This window comes from Arachis ipaensis, chromosome B1 (assembly GCF_059453495.1).
Source record: "Arachis ipaensis isolate K30076 ecotype BB chromosome B1, ASM5945349v1, whole genome shotgun sequence".
In the NCBI taxonomy this organism is placed as follows: Eukaryota; Viridiplantae; Streptophyta; class Magnoliopsida; order Fabales; family Fabaceae; genus Arachis; species Arachis ipaensis.
Window position 1 is genome coordinate 22,066,647 of NC_142436.1, and position 13,216 is coordinate 22,079,862.

The window sequence follows — 13,216 nt, forward strand, 5'->3', positions numbered from 1 at the left end:
GAGGGCCAACCCTTTGGGTTGGGCCTATTTGCTTGGGTCCTGGACCTTTATTATTGGGTCAGGGTATGAACAGTGCCCCTACTCGAGCCCAATTTCTTTTTAAGAGTTGGGTTCGAGTATTCAACTCGGGGTCTTGGCCGATTTGCAAGAGGACCGACGTGATGGTTTAGGAACCGACGTGATCTTTCTTGACCTTTCGGTTCTGACAGTTACGTCTAATCAAGCGTCGTGTCCGTTAGGGGTGTGCGTAGGGATTTAATGGCTTTGGTAACGGTGCATCTTTATTAATGATTGCCCCAATTTTACCATTATGCCCCTATCGTTCTTATAAATACTTTCCCTCTTCTTTCGTTGTTTCGTTTCTACGATCTTTCAAATCTCCCTTGCATTCGTTCGTGTTGCATTCTTTCATTTCGAGGGCTTTTACTTCCTCCAGTCTTGATTTCAGACTTAAAGGTTAGCTTTTTCCCCTTCTGTAACATGCTTTCTATTTGCGTGCCTTTATCTTGTAGGTAGATTGGTTTGTAGGTTTTAATTCCGTACCCCCTCCCTTTAGAGACCGTGTGTTGATTTTCCTTTTCTTTTTGTAGGTTTCTTGTCACCCTTTTTAAGAAAAGAAAATGGCTTCCGTAGATGTTCTCTCCCAGTGGGTTGATGTTACGGTCCTAGGGGAGGAGCCTTCAGTCGATACTGAGTTTATCACCCACCTTCGTACTCACCATAGAATTTGTACTTCTAAAGAGGATGAGCCGAAGTACGAGTTGGTAGTCCCGGGTCCAGAAGACCGGGTTTGCTTCGGGAGGGCCGACGAGGCGGCCCCTCATTTCTTTTTTATGTATGGGCGTTTTTCTTCCATTTTCAGAGTTTGAAATGTCTGTGTTACGTCATTGCCGGGTTGCTCCCACCCAGCTTCACCCCAACTCTTGGGGTTTTTTGAAAATTTACCAATTTATCAGCCAGGCCTTAGAGTTCCCGACTTCTCTGAGGATTTTCTTCTATCTCTTCCATATGACCAAGCCCTTCAGTGGGCTAAATAATAAGCAACAGTGGGTGTCCTTCCGGGCCATACAAGGTCGGAGGCTTTTTACCCTTTTTGACGAATCCTTTCATGATTTTAAAAACTATTTTTTCAAAGTTCAAGCAGTAGAGGGTCACCACCCCTTTTTCCTGGATGACAATTCTTCCCCCCGCTTTCCTTTATACTGGTTGGAGGCCTCCCCTTGTGAAAAATATGGTCTTGACGACCTGGATGAGGTGGAGGCGGCCATTGTGGGGTTCCTCCGAGAAGTGTGGGGGAGGGCCCCATACTTGGATACTAAAAAATTTTTCCAGGGGTCGCCGGCCTTTGTCCAGTCACAACTAGGTAGCTTTTTGCGCTTCTCACTTATTTCCGACTTGCAATGTCTTTTACCGACTTGTCTGACTTTTAGCTACCAATTTGTTTTTGCAGAGATGGCAAAGAAAAATGCTCAAGAGTCTTACCAGAGGGTTCAGGAAGCCAAGGCGAAGTCTCGTGCCAGATCTGGTGGTGCTAGGGCGGTTGTCTCTCCTTCTCCTCCTCCTCGGAACGTTGGGACTCCCTCCCAACCTATTGTAATTTCTTCCTCTGCTTCCTCTCTGCCACCCCCTTCTGTCCGACCTACTCCTGAACCAGAGCCGAAGAAGCGCAAGACCTTAGAGTCTGGCGCTTCTGGTGAGGCGGACGCTCTTGCGTTCGTCCGAAAGAACATTTATCCTCATGCTCGTATGAGTATGGATGATGTTTCTGTTCGGCACTACCTCACCACTGTGGTTGAGGAGAGTCTCAAGACGGCGGGGGTTTGTGGCAAACTCTTAGATATATTTGAGAAGACTCCTATCAGCTCTTTAGGGACGACCTCGAGGGTCGAGGAGCTGGAAGGCAGGCTTCATATATATCAGGAGCATGAGAGGGAGTTGGAGGGGAAAATTGCCAAGTTGAAGGAGGAGAGGGACAGCCTCCGGGAGAAGGAGAAGAAGTTGCAAGCCCAATGCAACATGGAGGTGGATTTGAGGAAAGCAGCACAAGCCAGCTACAGCAGTTTATTTGCTGATCTTGTGTCTGTAAAGAATGATTTGCTGAATGCTCGGAAGGCCTATACCGAGTTGGAGGACTCTATTGCAGATGGTGCTGATGAGGCTTGGAGGGTTTTTAAGGAGCAGGTCGGAGTTATTGCTCCTGACTTGGACCTTTCTCCTTTGGACCCTGATAAGATTGTCGTTGATGGTGCCATCGTGGATCCTCCTGTCCCCGTGGTGGAGTCCGAGTCTGATTTGAAGACTCGGGGGCAGAGGATCATAGAGTCCCCTCCTCGCTCTAAGGACGCTCCGAGTTCTTCTGCTGCTCCTCCGACTTTCTCTCCAACTCCTGGTCCTGGTGGTGGTGATCCTTCTACTCCTCTTGCAAAGAAGTGATTTTGTTGGTTATTGGGGGTCCGGCCTGTGGATCCCCCCTTTTTAAACTCTTTATATTTATTTGTTGATGTTTGAACAATTTTTGGCCTTTTAGGGCCGTAAACAAAACAATTTATGATACCCTTTTTTAATAAGGGTTTAATTTATCGTTTTAAATAAATGCCCTTTTTGGATAAGGGGTTTTGAGTTACCTTATGCGCGCATGCTTTTCTGTTCATGGTTCTTTTGACTCTTTGATCTTTTCTGGAAAAAACCTTTTCTTTGGGGCTTGCCTGCTTTTCTGAATCTCCTTGATCCTCAAGGCAGCCTTACAATTTTTCTTAGTTTTTTCCTATCTCTTTTTGTTATTCCTAGTACTCAATTTTGTTTTATTGAGTTTTTCGTGACTTAGGCTACTTTTGCGATTCATTTTAATTTTACTCGGTTTCGCATTCCGACTTATGAGTCGGACTGCTCCCGAGTTTATTATGATCGACTTCTATAGCCTCTTTACGCCGACTTGTACCTCGTCGTTTTATCCTGACGACCATCTAGGTCGGTTCATGGGATTTTCACGTTTTGTCGAGCTTAAATCGGCGCGTTTCGTAGAAAGAGAATAAAAAGGGAATTTAAAAGAGATATTTAAAATTAAAGAGATCTTTATTAATTGAGGAGGTACCTTATTGCTACTAAGGGCTTTTGATTATTTATTTTCCCTTAGCCCCTACTATGATGCCTCGTTAAAAACCCTTTTCAGAAAAAACCCTTTGATTTAAAAAATCATGAAATTGGGAAAAGAGTACATCAGGGAGTAGAGTTCGCTTTTAGCTGTAGTACCTTTTCATATTACAAGCATGCCAAGATCTTGGTAACTCGTTGCCGTCGAAGTCGGTTACCCTATAATAGCCCTTTCCTAAGACCTCGTTGATCTTGTATGGTCCTTTCCAATTAGCAGCGAGCTTTCCTTCCCCTGATTTGTTGACTCCAATATCGTTTCTGATTAGGACCAGGTCATCTGGGGTGAAACTCCTTCGGATGACTTTTTTGTTGTATCTCGCGGTCATCCTTTGCTTCAACGCTGCTTCTCTTATCTGGGCTTCTTCTCGGATTTCAGGGAGCAAATCGAGCTCCTCTTTGTGCCCCTGTATATTCCCGATCTCGTCGTGGAAAATCACTCTTGGGCTTTGCTCATTGACCTCTATTGGGATCATGGCTTCTACGCCATAAACTAGTCGGAAGGGTGTTTCTCCAGTGGCGGATTGGGGGGTTGTTCTATAAGCCCATAGTACTTGTTGGAGCTCTTCAGCCCAAGCTCCTTTCGCATCTTGTAATCTTTTCTTCAGCCCTGCCAGTATGACTTTGTTGGCTGCTTCGGCTTGCCCATTGGCTTGTGGGTGTTCCACTGAGGTGAACTGGTGTTTGATGTTCATACTGGCTACTAGGCTTCTAAAGGTGGAGTCGGTGAACTGGGTTCCGTTATCTGTGGTAATGGAATAAGGTATCCCATACCTTGTGATTATATTTTTGTAGAGGAACCTCCGACTTCTTTGTGCAGTGATGGTGGCCAGTGGTTCTGCTTCTATCCACTTTGTGAAATAATCTATTCCCACTATTAGGTATTTGACTTGTCCTGGCGCCTGGGGAAAAGGACCTAACAAATCCATTCCCTATTTTGCGAAGGGCCATGGGGAGGTGATACTGATGAGCTCCTCTGGGGGGGCCATGTGGAAATTTGCATGCATTTGACACGGTTGGCATTTTTTCACAAAGTCTGTGGCATCTTTCTGCAAGGTTGGCCAGTAGAATCCAGCTCGGATCACCTTTCTGGCTAATGACCTTGCTCCGAGATGGTTCCCGCAGATTCCACTATGTACCTCCTCTAATACTTCGGTGGCTCTTGAGGTCGGTACACACTTTAACAATGGTGTTGATATCCCCCTTCTATAGAGAATATTTTTCACCAAGGTATAGTGTTGTGCTTCCCTTCGGATTTTCTTGGCCTCCTTCTCCTCCTTTGGGAGGATGTCGAATTTCAGGTATTCGACCAAGGGGTTCATCCATCCGAGGTTTAATCCGACCACTTCAAAGACTTCTTGTTTGTCTTCCATTTTTACCACTGAAGGTTCCTGGAGAGTTTCTTGGATCAGGCTTCTGTTATTTCCCCCTGGCTTGGTACTTGCTAACTTGGATAGGGCGTCTGCTCTGCTATTTAGGTCCCGAGTTATGTGCATGACCTCGGTTTCTGCAAAACGCCCAAGGTGCTCCAGAGTTTTTTCCAAGTATCTCTTCATATTTGGGTCTTTTGCCTGATATTCTCCACTTATTTGGGAGGTCACCACTTGAGAGTCACTGTATACCATTACCTTTGTAGCACCGACTTCTTCTGCCAGCTTCAATCCTGCAATCAAGGCTTCATATTCTGCCTGATTATTTGAGGCTGGGAACTCAAACTTGAGGGAGACCTCTATCTGGGTTCCCCTTTCATCTACCAATATTATGCCTGCGCCGCTTCCTGTTTTATTGGAGGATCCATCTATGTAGAGTTCCCATGTAGTTGGTTTATCCTCTTGATCCCCTGCATATTCCGCAATGAAGTCGGCGAGGCACTGGGCTTTAATCGCCGTCCGAGTTTCGTACTTCAAGTTGAATTCGGAGAGCTCTATTGCCCATCGAACCATTCTTCCTGCAACATCCGTCTTTTGGAGGATTTGCTTCATGGGTTGGTTCGTGCGGACTCTTATTGTGTGAGCTTGAAAGTAAGGCCGTAGCCTTCGAGAGGCTATTACTAAGGAGTAGGCAAACTTCTCTAATTTGTGATACCTTAGCTCAGGGCCCTGTAGAACTTTACTGATGAAATAGATTGGGTGTTGACCGTCCTCGTCTTCTCTTATCAAGGCTGCTGAGACAGCCTTGTCTGCCACGGATATGTATAGGACGAGGTCTTTTCCGGCTGCAGGTCGGGTCAAAATAGGAGGTTGGCTCAAAAACTTTTTGAACTCCTGGAACGCCTCCTCGCATTCGGGAGTCCATTCAAACTGGTGTCCCTTTCTCAATAGGGAGAACAGTGGAAGGGATCTTAGTGCTGATCCTGCCAAAAATCTGGAGAGAGCTGCTAGTCGGCCATTCAGCTGTTGGACCTCTCTCAAACAAGTCAGGCTTTTCATTTCTAGGATAGCTCTACACTTGTCGGGATTGGCTTCGATCCCTCTTTGTGTTAGCATGAATCCTAGAAATTTTCCTGCCTCCACCGCGAAGGCGCACTTTGCAGGATTTAGTCTCATCCCGTGCAACCTTATGGTGTCAAAGACTTGTGAGAGGTCAGACAAGAGGTCGACTTCCTTCTTGGTCTTTACCAGCATATCGTCGACGTACGCTTCCATTAAGCTCCCTAAGTGAGGGGCAAACACCTTATTCATCAGCCTCTGATATGTGGCCCCTGCATTTTTCAATCCAAATGGCATGACCACGTAGCAAAAGTTAGCTCTGGGCGTGATGAATGATGTTTTTTCCTGGTCTGGTACATACATCGGGATTTGGTTATATCCTGAGTAGGCGTCCATGAACGACAAGTATTGATACCCCGAGCTAGAGTCTACTAGGGCGTCAATGCTTGGTAGTGGATAAGGGTCCTTAGAACATGCCTTATTTAACTCGGTATAGTCGACGCACATTCTCCATTTACCATTTTGTTTTTTGACTAGCACTACATTGGCTAGCCATGTTGGATACTTGACTTCTCTGATGAAACCGGCTTCTAGGAGCGCTTGTACTTGGTCCTCTACTATTAGAGCTCGCTCTGGGCCGAGCTTGCGTCTTCGTTGTTGTACAGGTCGAGATCCCGAGTAGACCAAAAGCTTGTGGGACATGAGCTCGGGATCTATCCCAGGCATGTCGGAGGCCTTCCAGGCGAAGAGATCGGAATTATCTCTTAGGAGCTTGGTCAACCCTTGTCTTAGGGTTTCCCCTAGGTTGGCTCCTATGTGAGTGTTTTTTCCTTCCTCTTCGCCGACCTGAATCTCCTCGGTTTTTCCCCCGGGCTGGGGTCGCAGTTCTTCTTTGATCCTTGCTCCACCGAGCTCTATTGTGTGAACTTCTTTGCCTTTTCCTCTTAGGTTTAGGCTTTCATTGTAGCATTTCCTTGCTAGCTTCTGATCTCCCCTCACCGTTGCTATCCCCGCTGAGGTCGGGAATTTCATGCAGAGGTGGGGTGTCGATACCACCGCTCCGAGTCGATTAAGGGTAGCTCTGCCGATTAAAGCATTATAGGCCGACCCCACGTCGATGACTATAAAGTCTATACTCAGAGTCTTTGTCTTCTCCCCTTTTCCAAAGGTGGTGTGGAGGGGCAAAAATCCTAGTGGCTTTATTGGCGTGTCGCCTAATCCGTACAAGGTGTCAGGGTAGGCTCTTAACTCTTTCTCATCTAACCCTAGTTTGTCGAAAGCGGGCTTGAAGAGGATGTCCGCCGAGCTTCCTTGGTCTACTAGTGTTCTGTGTAGATGGGCATTTGCCAGGATCATGGTGATTACCACTGGGTCGTCGTGCCCAGGGATTATTCCTCGCCCATCTTCCTTTGTGAATGAAATGGTTGGAAGGTCGGAGGACCCCTCTTCGACTTGGTAAACTCTCTTGAGATGTCTTTTACGAGAGGATTTTGTGAGTCCCCCTCCCGCAAACCCTCCTGAGATCATATGGATATGTCTCTCCGGAGTTTGTGGTGGTGGGTCTCTTTTATCCATATCATCTCGCTTTCTTTTTCCATGACTGTCCGACCTTTCTATGAGATATCTGTCAAGCCGACCTTCTCTGGCCAGTTTTTCTATCACATTTTTAAGGTCGTAACAGTCGTTTGTGGAGTGCCCATATATTTTATGGTACTCACAGTAATCACCGCGGCTCCCTCCTCTTTTATTTTTAATGGGCCTGGGAGGAGGCAGCCTTTCGGTATTGCAAATTTCTCTGTATACATCCACTACAGGAACTTTCAGTGGAGTATAAGAGTGATATTTTCTTGGCCTATCGAGGCCGAGTTCTTCCTTCTTCTTAGCTTCCCTCTCCCTCTCTTTCGTTGAGGGAGGGTGACCGGGTCGCAAACTCGGGTCTCTTAGCCTAGCGTTTTCTTCCATATTGATGTACTTTTCAGCTCTTTCCTGTACATCACTTAAAGAGGCGGGGTGTCTTTTTGATATGGACTGTGAGAAGGGGCCTTCTCTAAGACCATTGACTAGCCCCATGATGACTGCTTCGGTGGGCAGGTCTGGAATCTCCAAACATGCTTTGTTGAACCTTTCCATATAGGCCCGTAAGGACTCCCCGACCTCCTGTTTTATTCCCAGGAGACTTGGTGCATGTTTTACTTTGTCTTTCTGGATGGAGAACCTCATCAAGAACTTTCTTGAGAGGTCTTCAAAACTGGTAATTGACCTCGGAGGGAGGCTGTCGAACCACTTCATCGCTGCTTTTGACAAGGTTGTCGGAAAAGCTTTGCATCGCGTAGCGTCAGAAGCATCAGCCAGATACATCCGACTTTTAAAGTTGCTCAGATGATGCTTTGGATCGGTGGTTCCGTCGTAGAGGTCCATATCGGGGCTTCTAAAGTTTCTCGGAACTTTTGCCCTCATTATGTCCTCGCTAAAAGGATCTTTCTCCCCTAAGGGAGAATCTTCTCTATCGTCGTGGGAATTCCGACCTTTGAGGGAGGATTCTAACTTTAAGAGTTTTCTTTCTAACTCTTTTCGTCGCTCCATCTCTCTTTTAGGTTCTTTTCGGCTTCCTTTTGTCGTTCCCGTTCCTGTTCTAGCTGCTCGAGGCGATTGTGGATTAATCCCATAAGCTCACTTGTGTGGGAGGGTCCTTCTTTTTCTGATTCGCGCCCCTCCGAGGAATTCACCTTCGGATTTTTGATTCCGGAGGTGCCTTCCCTATGTTGATCATTGGCTTCCTGGTGAAGGGTCTGGTCTGCCTCATTGTTTCCAGTGTTCAAATTCTCTTGTTCAGAATCTGTCTCCACATGACCCTCTTCAGGGGATCTATCCGCCATCACTGGTTGATCTCTCGGGTCCCCGGCAACGGCGCCAATGTTACGATGGGTAACCGGAGATTAGTGGGCTGGATGGCGTTGGTTGGCCCAAACGTATGAAGGAGGTGGCTTTCGAGTGGACCTGGTACTCGGTGTTCCTCCGTCCGACTTGTACGTGGGAAGGAATGGGGGGTGGTACCTGCAAAGACACTCCGATGCCTAAGTTAGCAAGAGTGTGAGCAGGTTAGAGAGTATTGGAACTTAGTGATACCTGAATGGTGTCAGTGTATTTATAGTGGTGAACCAATAACCACCGCTGAAGTAGTGCCACCTTTTTAGGTGGATAACTGTTCCCATATCTTAGGGAGGTTAAGATATGGCTCTATGAAGTGGTTAGAGAGTTTCTAGGGGCAGTTACTCATTCGAATGAGTGTTATCTGCCAGCTAACCCTCGTATCCGACTTCTTTGGAGCAGGTCGTGTTCAGTACCGACTTCTTGGGATGAAGGCTGGTACTGGGTGAGAGCCAACCCTTTGGGTTGGGCCTATTTGCTTGGGTCCTGGACCTTTATTATTGGGCCAGGGTATGAACAGTATTTATTGTATAAATAAATGTTTTAGCAAAATAATTACTATAATCAAAATTATTTTAATAAAGAATATTAATACATTATATAAATATATAGATCATATATTTTTTATGTTAAATAATATTTTAAAAAAATCATTAATAATTTAAGTTGTATTTAATTAAAAAACTAAGTTTCAATTTAATTATTAACTAATTAGTTAGTATTGTGAAGTTAATTATCACTATTTTTAGTTGATTTTTTTAAATTGTTTTACTAAATCAAATTTAATAAGATAATTACTATTATATGTCAAATTTGACCAACATTTTTTAACCAAAAACACAAAAAAATAATTTATATTTTATTTAGAGACAAACATAATATAACAAGAAAAAAGTATATACATTTATATATAATTATTAGTCTTTTTTAAATATTTTTGTGCGGACAAATGCTTCTTCTTCTTTTTATTTAAGTTTGTCTATAAGTAGTATGATTGTAAAATTTATATCATATAAATAAAAAAATTAAAAAATGCTAATATTTTCTAATGTAAAATATATTAATTTTTCTTTTAACAAATTTTTAAAATAGTTTAACTGATTCTATTTTTTTAGGCTAAAAACTTCCGGTCATTTAATCTTTCAATATTAACATCTTCTTTTGGGACAAAAATTAAGTTATGATAAAAAATAATATAACTATTAATAAATATAAAATAAAAATTAATAGTTAAATTAGTTTTTAAAAAATAATTTTTTAAAATTTATTTTTAAAAAATTTTAATAATAAAATTAATTCTTTAAAAATTATAAATTAATTATATTCATTCTTCTGTCATTCTTTCAATAGTTTTCGTTAATGATTGATAATATAAAATGTTAATTAATAATAATATAAAAATAAAAAAATCTATTAATTTAATTATTAAGTTACATTAAAATTATTATTTATGTAATTAAAAAAATAAACTAAATTAATATATTTTTATAAATATATTTAATTAGTATTCAATTAGACATGTTTGATATTATATATATTATAAATTAATATTTTAAATCATCAATTGTTGATACAAATTATTAATACAATGATAAAAGAAAAATTAATTAATTTATAATTTTTAAAGAACTAAATTAACTGATAAAATATTTAAAAAAATAAAAAAAAATCAAATTTTCATAGACTAATTAACTATTATCTCCCCGAGAATAGTTTTTAAAATCAGGGCACTATAATCTTAGGGCTGCGTAGTCTTAGAAGTTAGAGCTAAGTAAGGAAGATGAGAGGAAAGTGCGCATAGAGTGAAAGTAACCGGCAGTTGTGGGTGGACAGAAGGCGATTGTGGCAGGTAAAGAATACAGGCTGGACTGACACAAAAGCAGTAATGATTCGCCCTCAGATTCGGCGACCGATCTTGTCGTTTTCTGCCAAATCAGCATATTGTGAATGGTGGGACCCTATACTCCTATTTTTACCAGAAAAAGACTAAACTTGGTGCCAAAAATAAAAAAAAATCCCACACAAAATGCTCTACAGCCTGGAATAGTCCTCGGTCAAACTCGGGCACGCAAGGAACCTTACCCATCATCACTCAACCGTTATCATCGTTATCTCTTTCCATTTTTCGTTCAACCTTTTGCTTTAAATATAATAATTTTAAATCTTTTTAGCCTGAAATTCCTGCTTCTCTTATCTGCGCCCCTTTTCTACTTTCTACCCATTTATAACTTCCAATCAAACTGTTCCATTCAGATTCACATTCCCGTTTACACCCCCGTCAGGCGTCAGCAGATTTGTTACTCTCGAATAAACACACACTTCTATTTTTATGTGATTTCTTTTTTTTTTTTTCATAAATTATGTATACATATAACATAAAAAATTCTATGGGTAATGATATTATAGAAACAGAATAATATTATCTTTCTTTCACATTTTAATATCTAAGTCCAAAGTAAAAAGTAAATAATGTATTTTATGTATTAAATTAATTAATGACGAAGATCAATTATTATTTTTGAAAATAATTATTTATTTATATCTCTTTTAATTTAATATATACTAAAATAATTTTTTCTATTTACAAATTATAATTTCAATATTTTTAATTATTGTTACAAATTAGCTCGTCAATTGATATTATGTAAGTCATGAATGTTAGAGCAGGTTGTCAAAACAAAAGTCTATTTTAAATGATCTCCTTATTAAATCAACAAGAACTTCAAAATGATTCTATGAGGATTTTTTAAATTTTTTACCTGGACATTATAAATTTGGGTTCATAACTTGATCCAATATTTACACCCCAGATCCAAAATAAGTAAAGCTCAATAAATAAGTAAAACAAGATTTTTCAGAACAAAGAAAAAGGGGTTGAGGAAATTATCAACATGTCTGTTTTGAGCTATAAGGAGTGGTTAGGTGTTGATTCTTTCTGTTGTTGATGGCAAGACCAGAGATGACAAAGGGGTATTTACAGTTTCGTTTGTTCTGTTTATTTATTTTTAGTTTTTAGTCTCATACTATGCTGCTGGTCCCTTTGCTCCACTTGTTGTGTTGAGCTTTCGTTCAAAAAAAAAAAAAAAGTAAAGCTCAATTAAACATATATTGATTAGATCGACACCTATTCGATCTCATAGAGGTCAAAAGTGATAATGCTATATTAGTCCTGCTTACCTGAATCAGTAACTAACTTCTACAATCTCTCCTATTTATTTAAAAAGGAGATATCAACAACTTCCTTACCAAAAAGGAGTAACCAACCCACCATCAAAGGTGAGACTATTCAAAAAGTAGTTATTGACTATACATCTACATTTATAAATACCTTGACACCTTCAGATATACTTCAAATCCAATTTACTAAAAATCTTTCAAAAACCATTGCTAACTTAAGTATCAGAGTTCCTTGCAGGTACCACCCCCCACCTCTGTTAACAAATAACTCGCACGGATTCTTTCTTGTTGGAGAAGACGTCGGACACATCACCCAAAGGTGTTTGGACCTTACGTTCAAGTCCAAAGCAACCCAGTTTCAGGTAACTCTCAGAATATTAGCGTTGTTGCCAGGGACCTGGAAGTCTACACCCAATCATGGCAGACAATTGTCCTGAAGATGGACATACAGTATCTGAGTCCGAGGAAGAATATCACAACGACGCTCGTACAATAGTGATACCTCCATGGAAAGATAGAGCAGAAGGTTCTAATGGGAAGGGGACTTCACGAAACCCTCAATCCGAAAGGATAAAGTCAGAAATTCACTCACCTCAGGACATGGTGAACTAAAATCCAGCAGAACTTATGGAATTGGTACATGGATACCATGGACGATTGGAGCATCTTGAGATGGAATTAGAGCAACAACGAGAATCTAAACAAGCTCGAAAAAGGGAGGTACGACGACGAAGGAATTTGGAAGAAAAGTTCGAGAAACTAGAGACTGATCTTAGAGGTCGGAGAACCCATGCAAATCGGGAAGAAACTCTCTTTGGAGGTAAAGATCTATTCAAAGAAGAGATCATGCAGGCTAGGGTTCCGAAAAACTTTAAAAAATTCCAGACATGGACCTCTATGATTGTAAAATTCCTAGAATATCCTTACTCCTTTTTTTTCAAACAAAACCCTAATCCTAATTTCCTAAACTACCAACACATACACTCCTCCCAAATCAGAGAAGAGAAGTAAAGAGAGTGAATGAGAGAAAGAAGGAAGAGAAGAAAGGAAGAAAAGAAGGAACAAGAGAAGTAAAGAGAGTGAATGAGAGAAAGAAGGAAGAGAAGAAAGGAAGAAAAGAAGGAACAAGGCCGGTGAGGTTAGAGCCACTGTCGTTGTTGACATCGAGAGAGACCGAGAGAGGTTTGAATCTAAGAGAGGGAAATGGCAAGCACGAACCTAAAGGGGAAGGGAGACATAAAGAACGAACTAGGAAGAGAGATATTGAGAGAGAAGACGCGACGAGGAAAGGAAGGAGGCCCGACGTCATTGCCACCGCCGACGGAATTGCCGTTGGAGGGAGACATCGTCGTTGCAGCGGGAAGTGCAGAGAATGAAGAGAGGGCGAGAGAGCTACAAGATAGAGGGGAATGTGGCAGTCGCGAGTAGAGGTGACGCTAGAGGCTTCTGTCATTTCCGTCGCCAAAGCTCACCACTGGTGCACCTGAAGCTACTTCAACGCCTACCTTGCCCCACTGTGGCTGACCCCTGGTCTC

The 13,216-nt window shown here is 41.7% G+C and overlaps 1 protein-coding gene across 1 annotated transcript; it reads left to right on the forward strand.

Annotated features, from left to right (window-relative positions):
- Positions 1–1,452: 1,452 nt before the first annotated feature.
- Positions 1,453–2,433, forward strand: LOC148575936 (uncharacterized). Its single transcript, XM_088500902.1, has one exon. The coding sequence runs from the start codon at positions 1,453–1,455 to the stop codon at positions 2,431–2,433; it is 981 nt and encodes a 326-aa protein (XP_088357028.1).
- The last annotated feature ends 10,783 nt before the right edge of the window (positions 2,434–13,216 follow it).

Coding starts and splice junctions, on each gene's coding strand:
- LOC148575936 (XM_088500902.1), top strand. CDS start 1,453: ATGGCAAAGAAAAATGCTCAAGAGTCTTACCAGAGGGTTCAGGAAGCC.